The 20,960-nt window shown below is 40.8% G+C and overlaps 1 protein-coding gene and 1 long non-coding RNA gene across 2 annotated transcripts in view; both read right to left on the bottom strand.

Annotated features, from left to right (window-relative positions):
* Positions 1–20,960, bottom strand: part of apbb3 (amyloid beta (A4) precursor protein-binding, family B, member 3) — a 35,599-nt gene that overhangs the window by 4,997 nt on the left and 9,642 nt on the right. The window contains exons 2-7 of the mRNA XM_017492074.3: positions 17,781–17,968; positions 17,516–17,589; positions 13,528–13,579; positions 11,568–11,714; positions 11,274–11,401; positions 10,623–10,628 (exon numbers count right to left, since the gene is read on the bottom strand). Of these exons, the coding sequence (XP_017347563.1) occupies positions 10,623–10,628; positions 11,274–11,401; positions 11,568–11,714; positions 13,528–13,579; positions 17,516–17,589; positions 17,781–17,968 (595 nt within the window). The remainder of the gene's footprint in view (positions 1–10,622; positions 10,629–11,273; positions 11,402–11,567; positions 11,715–13,527; positions 13,580–17,515; positions 17,590–17,780; positions 17,969–20,960) is intronic.
* On the bottom strand, positions 18,225–19,839 carry LOC128635348 (uncharacterized). The gene is made up of 2 exons (XR_008398326.1): positions 19,751–19,839; positions 18,225–18,612 (listed from the first exon to the last, which is right to left on the bottom strand). It is a non-coding gene; the product is annotated as an uncharacterized LOC128635348 (long non-coding RNA).

Raw genomic sequence — 20,960 nt, forward strand, 5'->3', positions numbered from 1 at the left:
CACAAATATAGAATACAAATTGCTAAACTTAAATGGATCCCAGGTAGACTTATGACCATTTATTTGATGAATATAAAAACAGGGCCACTGAATAAGCAAGTTAATGTGGGTTATTATAAAATAATAAACATGAATGTACTTTTAACATTTATAAAGATAGACTGGTTCACCAAGTCTAGTATGGCACCATTATCATAAATTACACAAGGTTAGTTCAGAAAGAAAGACAGAGAAAGAGAGGACAGCAGAGGAAGAGAGACAGACATACAGAGAGAAAGAGAAGGGACAGGAGAGAAAAGAAGAGCGGAGAAGAGAAAGGAAGAGAGAGGCAGATAGACAGACAGAGAGAAGAGAAGAGAAGAGAAGAGAAGAGAGCAGAAAGGAATACAGTGAGAAGAAAGGGAAGAGAAGGGACGAGAAGAGAAGAGAGTTGCTATGCTGCTGTTCTCACTCCAGCACAATTTTGTATTCTATTTTGCGATTGAGTTGCAGCACTGTAACATGGACTTACATACAGTACTCACAGAAAAATTAATTCCCTTCCTTTAAAAACTTTTTATTTTTATGTTTATTATTTATTTAGGTAAAATGCCAATTAAAACCAAAGGGAATTCATTCTGATGTTCCAGACAAAGACAAAAAAAAGACTGTATAATCTCTTGTTTGACAGCTAAATGATGTGCTAAATTTTACTGTGTTATTAACACAAAGAGAGGAACCGTAATAGAGAGAGGTTTGGTTTGTATGGTCCATATCACTAATTGGTTTTGACAGGTCATCAGCAAGTATAATTATCTTGGCAGGTCAAAGATCATCATCATCGATCATAATTATGTTGAGAGATATACACCAAAGATAATATTACATATGGTCAACACTTATGTCATTACTGTAACAGTTGTAGGTCATCACCAACCATCATTTTCTTAACAGGTGAAGGTTAAAAATGGATAATGGTTTATATAATAAAGTTTTGTTGTAATCTGTTGCGTTCCCACACACACACATACATACATACACAAGGCTGATGAAATAATAAATAATGAATTTCCATACACATCCAACCAAAAATATGACACACACACACACACGTTCTTTGACATAGAATGTATTCATATATAGTATGGTCATGTGCATTCCACACACACACACACACACACACACACACACACACACACACACACATCCAAACAAAAATATGACACACACACAGACACAGTCACAGACACAGACACACAGACACACACACACACACACACACACACACACACACACACACGTTCTTTCACATAGAATGTATTCATACATAGTATGGTCATGTGCATTCCACACACACACACACACACACACACACACACTTCCAAACAAACATATGACACACACACACACATCCAACCAGAAATATGACACACACACACACACACACACACACACACACACACACACACATCCAACCAAAAATATGACACACACACACACACACACACACACACACACACACACACACACACACACACACACACACATTTAACCAAAAATATGACACACACACACACACACACACACACACACACACACACACACACACACACACACACACATCCAACCAAAAATATTACACACACACAAACACACACACACACACACACACACATCCAACCAAAAACATGACACACACACACACACATCCAACCAAAAATATGACACACACACACACACACACACACACATCCAAACAAAAATATCACACACACACACACACACACACACACACATCCAAACAAAAATATCACACACACACACACACATCCAACCAAAAATATGACACACACACATCCAACCAAAAATATGACACACACACACACATGCATCCAACCAAAAATATGACATACACACACACACACACACACACACACACACACACACACATCCAACCAAAAGTATGACTCGCACACACACACACACACACACACACACACACACACACACACACACACACACACCACACATGATCTTTCACATAGATCAATACATTCATGTGCATTCCACACACACTCTCTCTCTAAAAACAAATGTTTAGGCTCAACAAAAAAAACATGACAACTTCTAATGAAGCTATGACAACTTTTAATGAAATTCATTTCAACCAACGAACTACACTGAGTTAGAGAAATGACCTTTTCAACTACAAAAAGAGTGTAACTCCGCTGTTAGAAAATACATGATGATTGAATGTGAACATAAATGAGCAGAACGTAAATTTGTGAAATAAATTAAATATTTGTTGATTACATTTTTGAGAAAATGGCGTGACTTTGAATAAAAATTTACTGAAATAAATACCCTAAAAACATCGATATGGCTGAAGAAAAAGAATAATAATATGTTAAAGAAATTCCTAAATCATCTGATCAAGGATATGTCTGTGCAATCTGTCTATTAAATAAATGCCAGTACTTTAGGTTGGAAAAATAAGGATAAAAATATTCTGCCTGTAGTTTGGCACTGTGACTCAAAAAGTTGTTTTTCATCTGACATCTGAAAGCTAACTACTGTCCTAACTGCCGTACAATACTGGTAATGCTCTTACACGTAAGAGGGCTGAATGGCAGACCTTGTTAAATAATATTATTATGTATTTTTCCTTATAATGCCTTATATTTTATAAATATATTCTTATATATCTTATATTACTTTTTGCCTTTTCTTACATGTTGACATGGGAGGAAAGGGGTCAATGGACAATGGTGGTGCGAAGGTAAGCCTGCACAAGGATATGTCTTTGCAACTGTAAGTGACAAGTCAACTTAGTCCTTCACATGATATTCATAAGTTACCATAAGTTTCTGCTACTCTATGGATCATGCGGAAGTTTGAACAAAATGGTTTGACTTAATATTTATTCCACAAACGTACATTCTGCTCAGTTATGTTCACATTCACATTCAATCATCATGTATTTTCTAACAGCGGAGTTACACAAGCCGTGTGTGTGTGTGTGCGTGTTTGTGTGTCATATTTTTGGTTGGATGTGTATGGAAATTCATTATTACTCATTTACTTATTTTTTCATTAGCCTTATGTATGTGTATGTGTGTGTGTGTCATATCTTTGGTTGGATGTGTATGGAAACCAGTTAGTGATATGGACCATATAAACCAAACCTCTCTCTCGTAATAAACCATCAATAATTTCCTGTTTTTATGAATATTACCTTGTTGCTTCTTAGGTCTTTTTTTTTTTACCTCATAATTGATACAAGTAGTGTAAAACAGAAAACATCAGACTCAAATGATCGATAAGTATGGCATTCATATTTCATAAGACCTTCATCTGGTTAATGGTAGTGTGCAGTTTGCACTTACACTTATGTCTAGCATGCTGAATGATGTTTAAAATATGAAATAGTGCAATAGCTAGTTAGGTCACTTTGGTTTCGAAATTCAACTAAGCTTTGTTCGAAAAGAATAACAGGCAGATCAAGCTTTTAATTCTTGATAGACATTTCATGGGCTGTGTCACATCTGTGGTTACAGAAGTGACAGTTCTTTCTTCCACTGTTGATGTGCCTAGCATGATGTGAAGGCTTTGAAACAATATGACTCATCTCTACTGCACTGTATTATGCAATCTGCCACATTTCGTTCTGTGTACATATAGTCCCCTCTGAAAGTATTGGAACACCATGGCCAATTCATTTGTTTGTGCTATACACCAAAGACATTTGGGTTTGAGATCAAATGAAGGATATGAGACGAGAGGTTAGGATTTCAGCTGGTATTTAGATCTCACCCGGTATTTACATCTACATGTGTTAAACAACATAAAACAGAACCTTTTGTATCAGTCCAATCAATTTTTAGGTGAGCAAAAGTATATTATAGGAACAGATAAGTCTTGAAGTAAATTAAAGTAAATAACACTTAATATTTTGTTGCATATCCATTGCTTGCAAAAACTGCATGAAGCCTATGACTCATTGACCTCACCAAATTGTTGGTTTCTTCTTTTTCAGGCTTTTAGGCAAGGCAAGGTACTTTATTGTCATTGTATACAATACAACGAAATTTAGTTTGGCAACGCTCAGACAGCAACAAGAGCATTTAAACATAAAACTCTGAAAGGAATTTAAATTAAGAAGTTTTAAGAATAAGGAATAAATAAACAACACACATTGTAAAATATATATGAAATTGCACATAAATGTGATGCCTTGATTATTGCAAGTGTTCTGAGATGTATATATTGCACATAGTATAAAAGCATTAGAGATATATTGAACACTGTATAAAGTGACAAGTGACAAAGTGCACTATAGCACATGTAGCAGCAAAGCAGCAAAGAGTAAACTTATACAGTGTCCAGGTATGGGGGCTCAGTGCCTATGATGCGCTGTGCTGATTTAACTACCCAACACAAGTCTTTGCGGTTTTCCTTAGTGCATCTAGTATACCAAACAGTGACACTGTATATGAGTATGCTTTCTATGGTGCTGCAGTAGAAATTTACAAGGAGCTGTGTAGGTAGTCTGTGTGGCTACTCAAGGCTGTGCCGGGACTAACACAGGCACTCAAGAGGCAAAAAGGAGGTAAAACCAGAGGTGTTTTTATTTTATTATGTGGAGGAATGGGTTAAGGTGAGGGCATGAGGTCTCTGAGTGAGGGCTATGCATGGCGCTGTCTTCCCATAGTGGGGAGTGGCGATCTGGCTAGAGCAGGCTCGATGCGGGACCCAGGGAGCATGGCGCTGGCAGTGGGTACTGGCCAAGGGTGCAGCGGGGCCAGGGAGCGTCTTCTTCAGCACTGTCGTCTTCTACATCTGCTTCTGTAAGGTAAACGGACAAGAGTGTCAGCATGACCAATACCAGAGACGCTTCTTACTTCTCTGTGCTGCTACAGCCCTTTCATACTCTCTCAATGTCTGCTGGATGGTGAGTAGCTGCCACTCCACTCATTGGCTGCCAGCCGTGTGTGTTTCTGCCGCCCTTCCTTACAGCTATATGCTTTTAAGCTTTCCAAAACACTCAGTGCTGAAGCACGTCAGCTTCTGTGTGCGCGGGCTGCATGCTCACTGTCACAGTACCCCCCTCAGCTCCAAGCCTACTGCTGGTGTATGTTGGGCCCATAAAGAGTGTCAGCGTGAGAGGCCATCCGCGTTTCCATGGTGCACCTCTGCACCTGGTAAGAGAGGTCCTGCAACAACAAGAAAAATCTGGTTACTCTGGCATTGGTGTCCTTTGCTCTGACAATCCATTGGTCTATCACAAGGATGAGGTGCTGACCTGCCAGGTAATATTGCAGCTCTTCTATGGCCCATTTAATCGCCAGGTCTTCTTTCTCCATAGATGCATACTTTGCCTCGGAAGATTTTAACTTTTGCCTCACTTGTAGGACTGGGTGCTCTTATCTGTTGAATGTCTGAGACAGGACGGCCCCTAGCCCTGTCTAGGAGGTGTCCGTGTGGACCATGAAGGGCAGGTCGAAGTCTGGATCCCGCAGGATGGGGGAGCTGGTGAGGGCCTGCTTGAGGGCTTGGAATACCCATTCAGTCTCCTCGGTCCACCACATATGGTCTGGCTGTTCTTTTTTGTGAGGTCTGAGGGGGGGAGGGTAGAGAGGAGAAATTAGGCACAAATCTTCTGTTGTGTATCACGAACCCCAAAAAGGCACATACCTGTTTCTTTGATGTGGGTCAGGGGTACTCATTCACTGCCTCTATCTTCTTTTCTTGAGGTTTTAGGAGGCCCCGGCTGATGCAATGCCCCAGGTACTGTGCCCCATATGGCACTTCCTCAGGGTAGCTGTCAACACTGCTTTTTAGAGGTTCCCTAACACTTCTCCCAGACTGTAGAGGTGGTCCTACCAGGAGGAGTAGATGAGGACATTGTCCAGGTAGGTGGCTGCAAATGGCCTGTGTGGTCTTAGGACGATGTCCATCAGTTGCTGGAACATCTTTGGCTCTGTGGAGGCCAAAAGGGAGAACCCAGTATGGCCAGTGGCCGCTGGCGGTGCTGAAGGTGGTCTATGGTTTAGCCTCAGGAGCCAGGGCCACTTGCCAATATCCTTTGGTTAGGTCAAGGCTGGAGATGAAGCGGGCTCTCCCCAGCCTCTCTAGCAAGTCATTCACTTGGGGAAGAGGAGAGTCAAAGTCAGAGACCTAGTTCAACTTCCGGAAGTCATTGCAAAACTTGACACTGCTGTCAGGCTTTGGCGCTATGACGATGGTGCTGGACCAGGGGCTAGCGGACTCCTCAATGATGCCATCGCGGCGCATCCGGCTGACCTCCTCCTCAATAACCTGACGGTGAGCCTCCGGGACACGATAGGGCTGCTGTCTTACCACTACTCCTGGTGTAGTTTTAATCTTATGGTGGACAAGATGCATCAGACCGGAGTAGGATGCGAAGACATCGGCAAACTGGTCCATCAGCTCTATCAGCTCTTGACACTGCATGGGGTGAGGTCCTCACCTCAGTGGATCAATGTATGCTCGTGGTGATCTGTGGGGAGAGTGGCAAAGGCAGACACTACTGGGGCAGGCTCAACCCATCTTTTATCGATTACCATGGAACAGTTGGGTGTCTGCACACTTACGGGCTTTTGCAGTCGGTAGTTGACTGGGCCCACCTTCTCAAGGACTGTGTATGGGCCCTTGTAGGAAGCATTCGGGAGCAGGAGGAGCACCTGGTCACCTGGTTGTGCTGGAACTCACTGTGTTGCGCTGGTCAGTTGTAGGCCCTTTGCTGTTCTTGTTGGGCAGCCTCCATATGCTCCCAGATGATCTATGTCACTCGATCAATCTGCTCCTGCATTTCCTGGACATACTCTACCAGGGAGTGGAAGCGAGAGAGCTGCTCCTCTCAGGCAAGCCTCCCGGGCCACGTTCAACAGTGCTCAAGGACACCGTCGGAAGAGGAGCTCGAACGGGGTGAAGCCTGTGGATGCTTGGGGAGCCTCTCGGACAGCAAAAAGCACTTAGGGCAGGAGAAGGTCCCAGTTTCTACCGTCTTCGTCTACCACCCATTGCAGAAGCTGCTTACGGGTCTGGTTAAACCTCTGCACAAGGCCGTCAGTCTGGAGGTGGTAGACGGATGTCCTCAGGTTCTTTACCTGCAACAGCCGGCACAGATCAATCATTAAATTTGACATGAAAGGCGTACCTTGGTCTGTCAGGATATGCTTAGGGATCCCCATGCAGCTGAACTGAGGCATGAGTTCTATTGTGATGTTGCGGTAGGTGGTTTTCCGTAGGGGCACTGCCTTGGGGTACTTGGGACACTGGGGGCTCCTTCTGCAGAGTGCTCAGACCTCCACGTCAATGCCAGGCTACAGGAACCTGTCCTTCAGCTTCTCTAGATTGCTCCAAGCCCCCAGGTGGACCCCCAGTGGGTGCGAACCCCTTTATACTCTCCTGATGTCTGCTGAATGATGAGTAGTTGCCGCTCCACTCAATGGCTGCTAGCCATGTGTGTTTCTGCCGCCCCGCAGCCATGTGCTTTTAAGCTGTCCAAAACACTTAGGTTGCTGAAGCGGAGCTGTCTGTTCAGCACCCGAGCGGCAGTCCTGCAAGGAATGCGTCAGCTTTTGTGTATGCGGGCTGCGTGCTTGCCATCATATTATATTTGAGTTTCACAGGAAGAATAGCCTTTGTTGTGTTTTCTTCACCAGGTGAGAGGTGTTGACAGACTATATGAGGTCATGTAGACTCTAAGGACCCTAATGTTGTTCACACTCTCCAATTCCTCTCCATTTATATGCAGAGAGAGATGGGTGGTCCTCCTGGATCTCCTGAAGTCTGTGATGGTTTTGTGGAGTTCAGTACCAAATTATTGTCCATACACCAGTGAATTAGATGTTGTACTTCCTCCATGTAGGCTGTTTTCTCATTATCAGATACAAGTCCCAATATGGTGGTGTCATCAGCAAACTTTACTATGGAATTGGAAGAATGGATTGGGGTGCAGTGAAGCATGAAGAAGGTGAATAGGGCTGGGCTAAGCACACAGCCCTGCAGTACACCTGTGTTCAGAACAAGCATGGAGGTGGTGTGATTACCTATTCTGAGGTGTTGTGTGCTGATTTTGATGTGTGACAAAATAAGTTTCTCAAAGCACTTCATGATAATGGGGGTTTAAGCAACTGGGCGGTAGTCATTGAGGCAATCCCCCACAGATCTTTTGGGCAATGGAATGATAGTGGTGGACTTGAGACAGGTGCGAACCATGACAAGCTGCAACGAGAGGTTCAAGATGCTTGTGAACACCCCCGCTAACTGGTCAGCACATGTTCTGAGTGTGCGGCCTGAGACCTTGTCATGTTCTGCAGCTCTGTGGATGTCAACCTTCCTGAGAGTGGCTCTCACTTGATGACGCTGTAAGGAGAGTGCTTGTCCTTTGTTGGTAAAGCATGGGCTCCAACTCTGTTGCATTGGTCATCAGAGCGAGTAAAAAAATTATTCAGGGAATCAGGGAGAGAGGGGTCATTACTGATTTGTGAGGGACTAACCTTGTAGTCAGTGGTGGCTTTAATTCCCATCCACATGCTACAGGTGTTGCCATTCTCAAAATGACCTTTAATGTGCTGTTTGTATTTGTGTTTCGTCTCTTTGATGCTTTTCATCAGTTCCCCTCTAGCATTACTGTTGGCCTGCATGTCACCTAATTTATAAGCCGCATCACTGCTATTTAAGCAGAGACCGTACCTTACCGTCCAGCCATGGCTTCTGTTGTGGAACATTTTGATGGTTTTGGTAATGTAGGCCATTACTGATGTACTATATTCCTCCATATCAGCTCCTTCTGCAAATACATGCTGGTCTGTGAGCTCAAAACAGTCTTGCAGTCATGAGGTGGCTTCCTCACTCCAAACCTTGACTGTCTTAACAGGTGGTTTTGTTCTGCAGATCAGAGGCTTACAGGCCGGAGTCAGCATCAGGGAAACATGATCTTATGAGCTGAGATGTGGCGCTGAGATGGCTTTGTATGCTCCTGGAACATTTGTGTAGACTTGGTCCAACATGTTCTTTTCTCTAGTTTGGATGTTAAAGTTTTTGTGAAATTTTGGCAGTATTGTCTTTAATTCAACGTGATTAAAGTCTCCTGACACAATCACTGCCCCATCTGGATGCATAATTAGCTGGTTGCTAATAGTAGCATGTAAATTTTCCAGTGCTGCCTTAGAGTTAGCTTGTAGCGGTATGTATACAGCCATGATTATGATAGCAATAAACTCCCTGGGTATGAAAAACGGTTTGCATTTCACCATCATATATTCAAGGACTGGGGAGCAGTGTTTCCCATTGATGTCTGTGGCAGTGCACCAGTAATTGTTTACATATATGCACACTCCACCGCCTCTTACTGGAGTCTGTTGTCCGGAGTCTGTTGTCCGGTAGACCCGGTGAACAGCATGAACTGCTAGCTCGATGGCAACATCGGGAACGGTGTTGTTAAGCCAGGTCTCTGTGATAATCTTCACACAGCTGCATACATTGTTAGAAATAATTCCTAGGTGAATTTTGTCCATTGTTGATGAGTGACTGAGAGTTTGTGAGGAAGAGACTCAGAAGAGATGGTTTGTGTGGGTTAGCTCACACAAACCAGTAGATGAGCTATTTATTGTTTAAACAGTCAATCTAACAGGACACACCTGTTAACAATTAACACCTGTTATTCCAATATTTTTGCTCATCTAAAATTGGGTGGTCTGATACAAAATGAAATCTGATTTGTTCTATGTCATTTAACACATCTAAATATAAATACCAAAATAAAAGCTGAAATTCTAAACTCTGTTCTCATATTCATCTTTTGATCTCAAACCCAAATGCCTTCAGTCTACAGGGGGGAGAAATGCTGTTCCAATAGTTTCAGAGGGGACTGTAAGCCAATAATCAATCTATGGCTGTTATTTAGTCATGATTAATTGAAAACTGCTAATTGGAAGTTTTTCCGTCTGAGAGCTAATCCAAGTTTTTTTTTTCCTAGGAGAAAAACAAAGTAAGTGGAAGTGTACCTATACAGTCCTGCTATTTCACACTCACCTGGATGTATCAGACCTCTTACGCAACAAGGGTTATCAGTAGGACACTTTTCAACAAGCTATTCCCCATCCATTCCTCTAAAACCACAAACTGTGCCCTTGTATTAAAACTGGTGCAATTAATTTACACATCAGCCTGTCCTATGTTTTGCTCTATAGGGATTTAATCAGTGGTTTGTAATTAAATCTGCATGGATTTGTCAGGATTAATGATGGCATTGTCCCAGTGGGCCTGGCCTATAATGAATTACATGTGCAAAACATTAGAGGCTGGAACTGTTATTGATTTGTCAGGCCAGGATCATTTGTACCCCAACAATACCCAGTTACATGAGTTTGATGGTTTGTGGAGCATAAAGTGTTTCTAAATTTATATTTAATTAAAAGGACAAAAGTTCAATTTGCTTCATTCATAGAAAAGAGAGTTCTCTCCAATTCTTCTATCCACTTGAAACATGAACAAGCAAACATAGATGAGAGAAGGCAAGAAATTAGAGAATTATTAGAGAGAATTAGAGAAATACAACATAAATGCTGAAGTTCTGAATCTGGTTAAAAAAAGAAAAAAGGTGCAGTGATTACCTGTCTCTGTATTCCCGAGTGCCGTTTTTTTTTTTTTTTTAAAGAAAAGAAAAGAAAAGAAAGACAGGTCATTGTTAAGAATGCTTTAAAAATGCCACAATTGTTTTAAGTTAGATATGTAAATACTTGACTTATTATGAACAATTATATGGATTCTGGGCCTTCATGAATTGCTAATAATCCTAAAAATATCTACTTCATAGGAATACAAACATTTTTTGTCCGGGCAGGGAAAAAAATAAGAGCAGGTTAAGTCCGGATGATAAATATAATTCAGGCTATGGGGCTTGGTTTTTCCCGGAAGCCCTGCTGAGTGTAACCAGAAATAGCCGTACTAAATTAACTCCAGATGAGCAGCTGATCATATTGTCAGCAAGTCTGTAGAGCTAGCCTGACCATAGCCATGGAGATATATTGAATAAAAGCATGTATATGACCAAGATCCTGAGTTTGCTATTGAATATAAAATCATGTTATATAAGCACTCCATGACCAGGTCCGTTTCTGAGCTTTTCAAAGGCAAGGGTTGATACTTTGACATTGACATTGATGCAAATACATGGACTGAAACGAAAGTGAGTAAAATGAGAAAAAGGTGAGTTCGTGGCACAGAGGGGCAAAAAGAGGGGTTGGGACATTTCCATTACTGACCTGCCATTGTTGCAGCCCACCCCCCACACTCGAATGCTGATGATGGGTTGGCAGTGGATGAGACTGCGGTCTATGGGGTCCAGAAGGCTTAGCGTGTCCTTTTTGAGCACCATCATCATGTCCTGACCCTTATCACACACACACACACACACACACACACACACACACACACAAACACTCACATAGATACATACAAAGTCTTGCCACTACACCTAAAACACTAGCCTACAGCTCACACTAAACTCCTAATATAAACCATGCTTGACCTTTACATGCTCACAATGAGATGCTCACCTCTCCCCAGGCTCCCACAGCATCGCGGCCCTCAACTTTACTGTGAGAGAGCTGTTGGATACAGTTATTGACCACCAGGCTGCTCTTCCCTGGAGCCAGTTCCTCCTCGGGAATCTCCACCCATCCCAGCGAGCGTACCGCAAAACACTGCAACACACATGCACCTCTTAAAACATCATGCAGTCAACTGGGGACACTGTATTTACTGCCAAAAGTATGTGGACATCTGACCATGACACCGATATGTTCTTGTTGAACGTCCCATTCAAGCTACCCTTTGCTATTATAATAACTTCCACTCTTCTGGGAAGGCTTCCAATTCAATTCAACTCAGTTTTATTTGTATAGAGCTTTTAAGAATGGATATTATCCCAAAGCAGCTTTACAGACATATATAACCTCATATATATAGATTTTAAATCTTTCCACTAGATTTTGGAGCGTGGCTGTGTGGATTTGTATTTATTCAGCCACAAGAGCATTAATGAAGTCAGTCACTGGTGTCAGACAAGAAGGTCTGGGGTGCAGACCTTGGCATTCCAGTTCATCCCAAAGGTGTTCAGTGGGGTTGGGGTCAGGGCTCTGTGCAGGACACTCAAGTTTTTCCACTCCAACTTTGGCAAACCATGTCTTCATAGAGCTCACTTTGTGCACAGGGGCATTGTCATGCTGGAACAGGTTTGGGCCTCTTTAGTTCCATTGAGGGAGAATTGTAATTCAGCAAACAAAGGCATCCTATACAACTGTGTGCTTCCAACGTTGTGGCAACAATTTGGAAAGAAATCACATATGGGTGTGATGACCGGCTGTCCACAAACATTTAGTCATATAGTCTCTTTTGAAAGCACACAAGAAGATCTAGAGAATCTGAAAATTCTTGTCATTAACTTGGACACCTTCAAAATATGTAAAGTTCAAAGCAAAAGCTTAAAGAAAAATGAATATGAATTTTGAAACTTATCTACAAGAATGTCTTTCCCAGAACCTAATAATGAAATGTGGGTGTATCCTGGAACAAGATTACAATCCAGGCTTCAAAGTGGTGCAGTAGAATCATGACAATAACCGTGAGTTCAAATCCTGATGATACACCAGCCATCTGTAGCCGGGAGCCAAGGAAGCAAAACTGGTTGTGCTCTCTGGGTGGGAGGGGAATACTCTCTCTCCACTGTCAACCACAGTGACAGTAGACAAAATTAAGTGTCTGTAAGCTTATGTATATGGAAGAGGGCAGATAGAGCTTTCATCTGAGTATGTTACACTGCCTTGTGAAAAATCATGAGTGGCAGTTAAAAAAAGATGGCTGGCTTCAGGTGTTTTGCGTAAGTATGAGCAGGCCTTCTCCCACTTTTGATAGGTGACGTATAATAGGGGATACTGGCTGGTGATCAAAATGCGAAAATCCAAAGCATAAGGCAAAACCATTAGAAAAACTGTTTGAAATTATATTTTGCAGTGGTATTCTTGAAGAAGGCATATGATTAACATACTGTATAATCAGGAAGATTAGGGGAGGAATGTAGGAGGGGGATCTTTATTATTATGTTCTAAGGGTATGCAAATCTTTGCATTCAACTTATATATAATTTATTATCTTGTGTATTTCAATGCATTTTAACAAGTAAAACCTGTGTCACCTTGATGAATGCATTTTTTCCCAACAATTTATGAGATATGAGTATTTATTGAACCTATTTGTATTTGTCTTTGTGGTGACGTGCATCCTCTTACACACACTTAATGGAACAATGCCACCCAGTAATGCTCGTCTCATCTTTATAGAGGTCAGTACACACAAATACACATTTCATACACATCAACAGCATATCCAGTGAGGCAACAAAAGCTGATCTGGGTTCTGCCCTCAATTTCACCTTCTTTTCTGTATTATGAACATTGCTTTTCATCTCAGGACTTCATTAACATTCATTTGCGTGTTAATACAGCATTGGAATGGTACCTTGGAATCTGGGTCCATGTTCACACAGAAGTATTCTTCCTGCCAGGACATTCTAATGGAAAGGGGAAAAAAGCATTAACAATAGACTTTAATGTAGTAAAACGTGATATCTAGGCAGGGGTCATGAGCATTTATTAATTATTGGAGCCTTAATCGGCTCACTGTCAATGATCATTATCCAATCCATTTCATTCCTTCTGTCTTCAAGCATTTAGCAAACATATGCACTAAACCAGAACAGGGATGTCATGATACCAAAAATCTAGTAGTCGGTACCAATACCACCAAAAGTACACGATACTCAATACCAAAGTCGATTCCACGGTATGCTATAAAAATAAAATAAAAAAACTCTCCTGGGGGACAACCTCCTCTGGCTGATACTGGCAAAGAGGGAGAGAGGGAGAGAGAGAGAGAGAGAGAGAGAGAGAGAGAGAGAGAGAGAGAGAGAGAGAGAGCAAGAGGGGGCGGTATTTTAGTTATCAAACACTGTCCGAAAATGAGTGGAGGTGCACTCCTAAACATGCACACGCACACCCACACACACACACACACACACACCTTATACTCTGAATGCAAGCATTAGTTTAAATTCACTGATATGGTGGCAGGCCAAAACGATTTATTAAAAGCATTAACATTTGAATAATTATTAGTCACATTAGGCTACATTTAGCTGACAGGACACGGGCTGAATGGCGATGCATGGTGGCCCAATAGGAGGTAGTTTATAACACTGCAATGTGTTAGCGTCGTTAACAAATAACTGTCTATCACAAACATTACATGGAGCATAACGTTAGCTGGTTTCACAGCCACAATTCCAGGTGCCTCAAACAAACATAATATAGGGAACGTCTTTCAGGTGCTTTGCCAAATTCCAGGTGTTTCCTTGCTTTGTTTGAAATGAACTATAGCATGGGTTGCACACCGGAAACCGATACAAGCTTTCCTCTCTTTTCCTCTCAACGAGTAGGGGTGGAACTAAACTTGTTAAGCTAAGCTAATCTTCTGTAGTTTTTCCGGTGTGCTTGTAGGCGTTCTTCTTCTTCACCACTTGTGGACCGACTAAAACACTTGCGCGTATTTGCTGCCCCCATCAGGTCCGGAAGAATTGCAACCCCGGAACTTTTATTACAAACGGTACCCACAGTACTGCAGAAAAACAAGTACCGTCACATTTTAAGAATGTTAGTACCAACTTGGTACCGAAGTATCGGTTCTCGTGACATCCCTAAACCAGACCTCATAAGAGCTTATAATATAATCTGAATATGGAGAGAGATGAATGGAAGACATCAGGGCACTATGAAAATTTAGTAACGTCTAGTCAATATGTTATAATATGTTCTAGTCAACGCCCATTCCATGGTTTAGGAGATGAGATCCTCACACTGAGTAGTTTCCAGTTTCCTAAAAATGTGCAATGTATATATTATACCCAGAGAGTCCTTCAGAGATTAAGAGAATTCGCAGAATAGACAGTGCTGTTATACAAAAATAATCCACATGCTTAACCTTTGTCCACCTAGAAGTGGATTATTTTCGTATAGCAGCATGAACTGCAAAAAAATATTATTACACTTATAGCACAAGATTGACCAACATAACGATAACAAAATAGCTGTTTATTGTTACATTTTATTGTTAGCTTCTATTATCACTTATATTACAGTAGCTATAGACAGACATTTGCTCACCAGCATCTACTGTATTATATCTCTTGAAGTTCCTGAGACAAAAAAAACCCTCACACAGCTTGTCATACTACTAAGTACAATCTGTTCTGTCCTGAAGACTTCCATAAATGTTACATAAACATATCCTAATAGAAATCTTAACCACATCAACAATTACATGTGTCTATTTTTCAAAAAATCTGTTTATTCTTAGCCTTAGATTATGTGTAGAATCCTCCATACGAGTCCCTGTGTATGAGCTGTTACTACTAGAATGAAATTAACCTATTAGAATGAGCATATTAATGCAATCCTATCATTTAGGTCACAGCCAGAACTACTGTCTGAGCTGCTGTTAAAGAAATAAATGCACACCTTCTGATTTGAGAACACAACTGCACTGTGGTATAATGGAGAATAATGTGTTTATAAAGGTGGATAATTTATTCTATATAATGAACCCTAATGACCTAATCAATGTGTTTCATTTGGAGCCATTAACAAAAGAGTTGATTGTTTTTCTGGCTTATTGTCTTTCTCTTTCTTTCTTTCTCTCTCTCTCTCACTCTCTCTCTCTCTCTCACACACACACACACACACACACACACACACACACACGGTTGTCAGAATAAAATGTGATTCTTGTTCTGGCACTGTTACTAGCCATTTGAGAGGACATCTGCTGACTGGAGCACCAGGTGTTTTCTCTCCTCTCTCTCTCTCTTGGGCATACAAGTTGGCTTTACTGTCAGTGGCTTTATTACAGCAAGGTAGTGAAACACAAGGTAAACACAAAAGCTGAACATTCGAAAGGACAATTACAAAATGTGTACACCCTGCAATTTCACTAGAATTACACATAATTGTAAATCTCAAGGGACTGCATGTTGAAAAGAACCAGTAGTCTTATATAGAGGTGTAACGATATGGCATATCTGATCATCTCATTCGATACAAAGCTCTCGATTCTATATGTCTGTGTATCGCACAATACATTCAGCAGATTGAATAATAAAGTAGGCTATTCTTGCGTGACTTTGACAGCACAACGAGCTAACAACAGAATGGGAAATAAAGCATATACCCCACTTCAGTCATACCAGAGTTATTATGCCAAATTGGGCTAGTTTACATTTACAGCATTTGGCAGAATCCCTTGTTCAGAGTGACTATATCGCATTTAAACAACAGAGCAGTTAAGGGCCTTGCTCAAGGGCCCAGCAGTGGCAGCATGGCTGTACTGAGATTTGATCAGTCCAATGTCTTCATTTCTGAACTTGTTTCCCACCCAAAAAGAACAATGTTTCCTATGCCCAATGCCTGAATCTTTTGGGATAATTTCAAGTGGTTTTGTGCAGTTTTTGAGATGTAGTTAGGGTGGGAATTTTGCTGAGACCTGGCAACCCTGTACACCAGAAAGCTAATGTTTAATTTAGCCATAATTGATTTTATACAGTTGCAATCAAAATTATTCAACTTCCATTGCAAATCAGGTTTATTGTCAAAATTTATTTGTATGATTTTGAGCTGACTTTTATTGTGCTTTTGGGTCATTAGTGGTGTATGTCTTGGAGTTCTGGCATGGAAACCTTCTACGTTTAGTACGTGCCTTATTGTGCTCACTGAAACCTCGAGGTCACTCAAGGGTTTTTCACAACCTGCCTTCTCAGAAATCTGGTTGCAGCCGTTGATTGCTTCCTTTTTCTTCCCCATCTAGGTATTTCATATATTTTCTGCCCCTAGATTAGTTGCATCAAGTGTGCTTGAGACAACACCTGCTTTGCATATTTGTGCTGTTGTGAGGGATTCTATAATTTTGAAACTGGAGAAATCATTATATGTTGCATTTTCAGTTGAATTTGGGGAAACCACTTGAAGCATTCGTTGTGTTGAACTATTTCAACTGCTTTTGTTTGATTTGTTCATTACAAACAGCTGAAAGTCTGTAAATTTTGACAATAAACCTGATTTGCAATGGGGGTTGAATAATTTTTATCGCAACTGTACATCCTAATGCACAGCTTTTACTTTTCGTTACATGCTGCTAAGAGTCTTAAAGGATCACACAACCACTGTTTTATTATTAATTTTCAATCATTGTACTTGAAAATGGAAATCTAGGACAGATACAGCATTTTGTGCAAATGCTGTATCAAAAATGTGTTGTATCAAGACACTGCTGTATCACGGTATCATCTTAATCCTAATCATCTTATCTAATTAGAATGTTGTGTATCTCTACACCCATATCTTACATGTTTGCTGTGTGTACAGTGGCTTTGCTAATAATCTAGAAAGAGAGAACTTACCCATCACTGAGGGAATGCATAGTGCTTTCTGTTAGCCTCCCTCTAGACTCACACCGCCCATCTGCTGCAGTGCTCTGACAGAAAAGACAGAACAAATGTCAGTTTAACACATACACATAAATGGAAATGTGCATTTGATGATGGGGTGTATAGAGTTAGATATGTAATTGATCTAGATTGACCTCATCAGTGTCGCATCTTTACAGTCACAGAAACATGCACATAGTGTGGATTGTAACAGTGTGACCTCAGAAAGAACACTGACCTTGAGCTGGTTAGCTGGGAGTCCGTTGCTGATGCTCTGTTCGTCCTCTGTGCTGTATGAAGGGTGCTGCCACTGTGTGGTGCCTGAAGGAACATGCCAGTAGTAGGTACCGGTGCTGTCCCGTATAGTGCGCCATCCTGGAGGCAGGTCTGAGTCCAGCGTCAGGCTCTGATCATTCCAGATATCATCTGTGACCAAGGGCATAATTATACTATTATACAGTACAGTGTATTAACCTTTCAACTTCCTGTGATGACAGTCTATACACCCACATTCCTATGTTAAGTTGGATTTTTTTTAAATAATATCTTTTTTAAATTATCTGAGTGATTAACCGAGTGACATTTTCTACAGGGACATGTCATCCCACAAATTTTCAAATTGCTCCAAACTAGTCTCGTTGGTCTGTACTACATTTAAATCGATAGGTTGCGGAGTATGTAATTTGAAAAAAACATCACTTTTATTTGATTAATGTACACACACACACACACATATACACACACACACACGTATATACGTATTTAAATAATTCATGGTTTAGGGGCAACAGTTCAAGTTGCTGCCTCACAACTCCATTGTCCTTGGTTCGATCCTAAGCTCAGGTTACTGTCAGCGCTGACTTTTGCATGTTCTCCTGATGTCCATGAAGGTTTTCTGGGGGTTCTCTGGTTTCCCTCCACCTCCCCAAAACGTTGTGCACACAACAATTGTTTGTAGGTGTGAATATGTGCTCGAGAGAGCGTCCCATCCAGGGTGTATTTGCCTCACACCCAGTGTTCCACAGACAGGCTACGAATGCACTACGACCCTGCCCAGGATCGAGTGGTTACTGAAGACATGAATAATAATAAAATAATTAATGTTCTGTTTTTTTGTCAATAGTTTGTAAGCACAGTTGACTCAAGGTTACTGGTTTTAGTGGTATTATTATGTTTTTTTTATATGTTTTAATGGGTACAAATTGCACATAATACCATCATCGTTATTTTAAAGATGTCAGAGAACAAATCTGCCCATAAACCTGCATGAAAACACCAATATTGGCCAATATCATGGAGCCAAATACAAGATAATCACTCACTAAATTGCAGAGTATTAGATCAGATGAAGGATCTATTTTCATCCTTATCATCTCAGTGCATTTGGTTTTTATCACTGGTTTTCCACGCACACTCAAATCAAAAACAGTGATGGAGCCACCTGTGTGAGTTGTGACTGAGTCTTAGTCTGAGAGAATGTTTTAGCAAGATGCATCAAGTGAGGTGGGGTTTGTATGTGTGTTTTTGTTTGTGCTAATGAATGAAGATGAAAAGTGGGTTAGGAGTGACATAATGAGTAAGAGTGAGACAGTGGGAAAGACATAATTCATGTCAAGTTTTTAATTAAAGCGTTGTCATCAGAACCTCACAACATGGCCACCTTGGACTTCATTTCCCATCAGCCGCACAGACTACAGCCAGATCTCATGACCATGTCCCATGCTATTTTCCTTCTGATTACACTACGTGTTTTGTGTTTCCCCTTGCTTCCTGCCTCTGGGTGCGTCTCAGTCAGCTCCCTAGGTCGTGAATCAGTATATCGTGTACACGGGTTCGGGCACTGGTAAGGACCCTGGCTCACTACGCATCATGACACCATGTAAACGCACTGTCTGATGACTCAATTTCCAGCCACATGACCATATACACCGCTTGTAAAACTTCAACACTGGCATTTATCAACATCAGGCAGGACCGATATCTTTCTGACATTATATATCATATAAATGTGTTTGCTTAATCACAGTTTCTGTCATGGTACTTCAATACGAGCATAGGCTAGCTAGTGGATTTAAAACAAACAAAAAAAATGAAACACGTAAAAGTTGTTAGACTCAAACAAACCGTGTATAGAACGTCAAATAAAGTTAAAAATCGATAACGTAAGTAATCATTTGAGAGCTACAACAACGATAACAAGCTATTTACATTTGTAAACAAACGTTGGCTGAGAGTATGTCCACCATTGTTTTTCGAGCTGAGAGGCTTCGGATAATATGACGTCATTTCCAGTAAGGGAACATAGTAGGCATCGATGCTCCCTGGTTTTTGTGGTGCATTGTGGGATTTTTTTAGGGCGCGATAGTTCCAGTACACTGAAAGGATTTAGCGATTGAGACAGCCCTTAAAATTTCTTGATCAGTGCCCTGACTACTGACCTTGGGAGCTGAGTGAGATGCACCTTCTGAGATTTCTTTGTTTCATTGCTAAGCTACTGTTGTCTGCTGCATGCCCTGTCCTCCAAGTTTTTGTTTAGTTTGTTTTATGAATCTTGTTTTTTATTTTATCTTGTTTTGTTAACTTTGTTTGCCTGTTATAAAATAAAAAACCTGCACTTGCATCTGTCTCCCCAACTACCTGACAAGAACACACCTTATGTTTTATTCATTTGTTTTATGTTTAATGCAACTTGTAATGTTATTGAGAAATCGCAAAGAGTTTATTGTGTCTGATATTGCTTTGCTCTTGAGGAAAATGGGGGAACAAAATTATGGGAAGGAACAATAACATAACACAACTCAAGCTTATTCATGCTGTTACTATTGTGCTGCTCGGTTTGAAATCTTCTAACACATTAACAAGGGAGCTCTGAAACAGTTTATTTGTAGTACACTGGATTTTTGCTATGCATATAACACCTTTGCACATTATCACTTTAAGTTTGGTGTGCACTTTAATTAGTGCTAAAATATTCAAGCGACCTGTGTAATCTCAGATAAGACTGACTACTGTGACATACAGTATTCCCTTACTTCCTCTGCATAGATTCTTCTACAGTGATTTTACTCTTAAATTCACAGGAAATATTTACACATTACAGATATTCTATTATTTATTATACAACAACATATTGAGTTATTTAAATGGATAATTCAAGAAGGGTCCAAAGAGGCTCAGAGAGAAAGTTAAATAAGATCTTATGAAATCTTTGTAAATTATGCATGATCCCTAGACAGAAACAACCTCCATTTTGTGATCAGGTCTCTATCAGTTGCTTGTAATCAGTCTGTATGTGTTTGTAGGTAATATTCTTTGATATCAGTTCTATTAAGTTCTTACAGTGAACCCGAGGAAGCATCCGTATTAGCAATTTCAGTATGGAATTCAGCCATACACTCACCATCCACTTTATTAGGAA

The sequence above is a fragment of the Ictalurus punctatus genome, chromosome 18 (genome assembly GCF_001660625.3).
Source record: "Ictalurus punctatus breed USDA103 chromosome 18, Coco_2.0, whole genome shotgun sequence".
In the NCBI taxonomy this organism is placed as follows: Eukaryota; Metazoa; Chordata; class Actinopteri; order Siluriformes; family Ictaluridae; genus Ictalurus; species Ictalurus punctatus.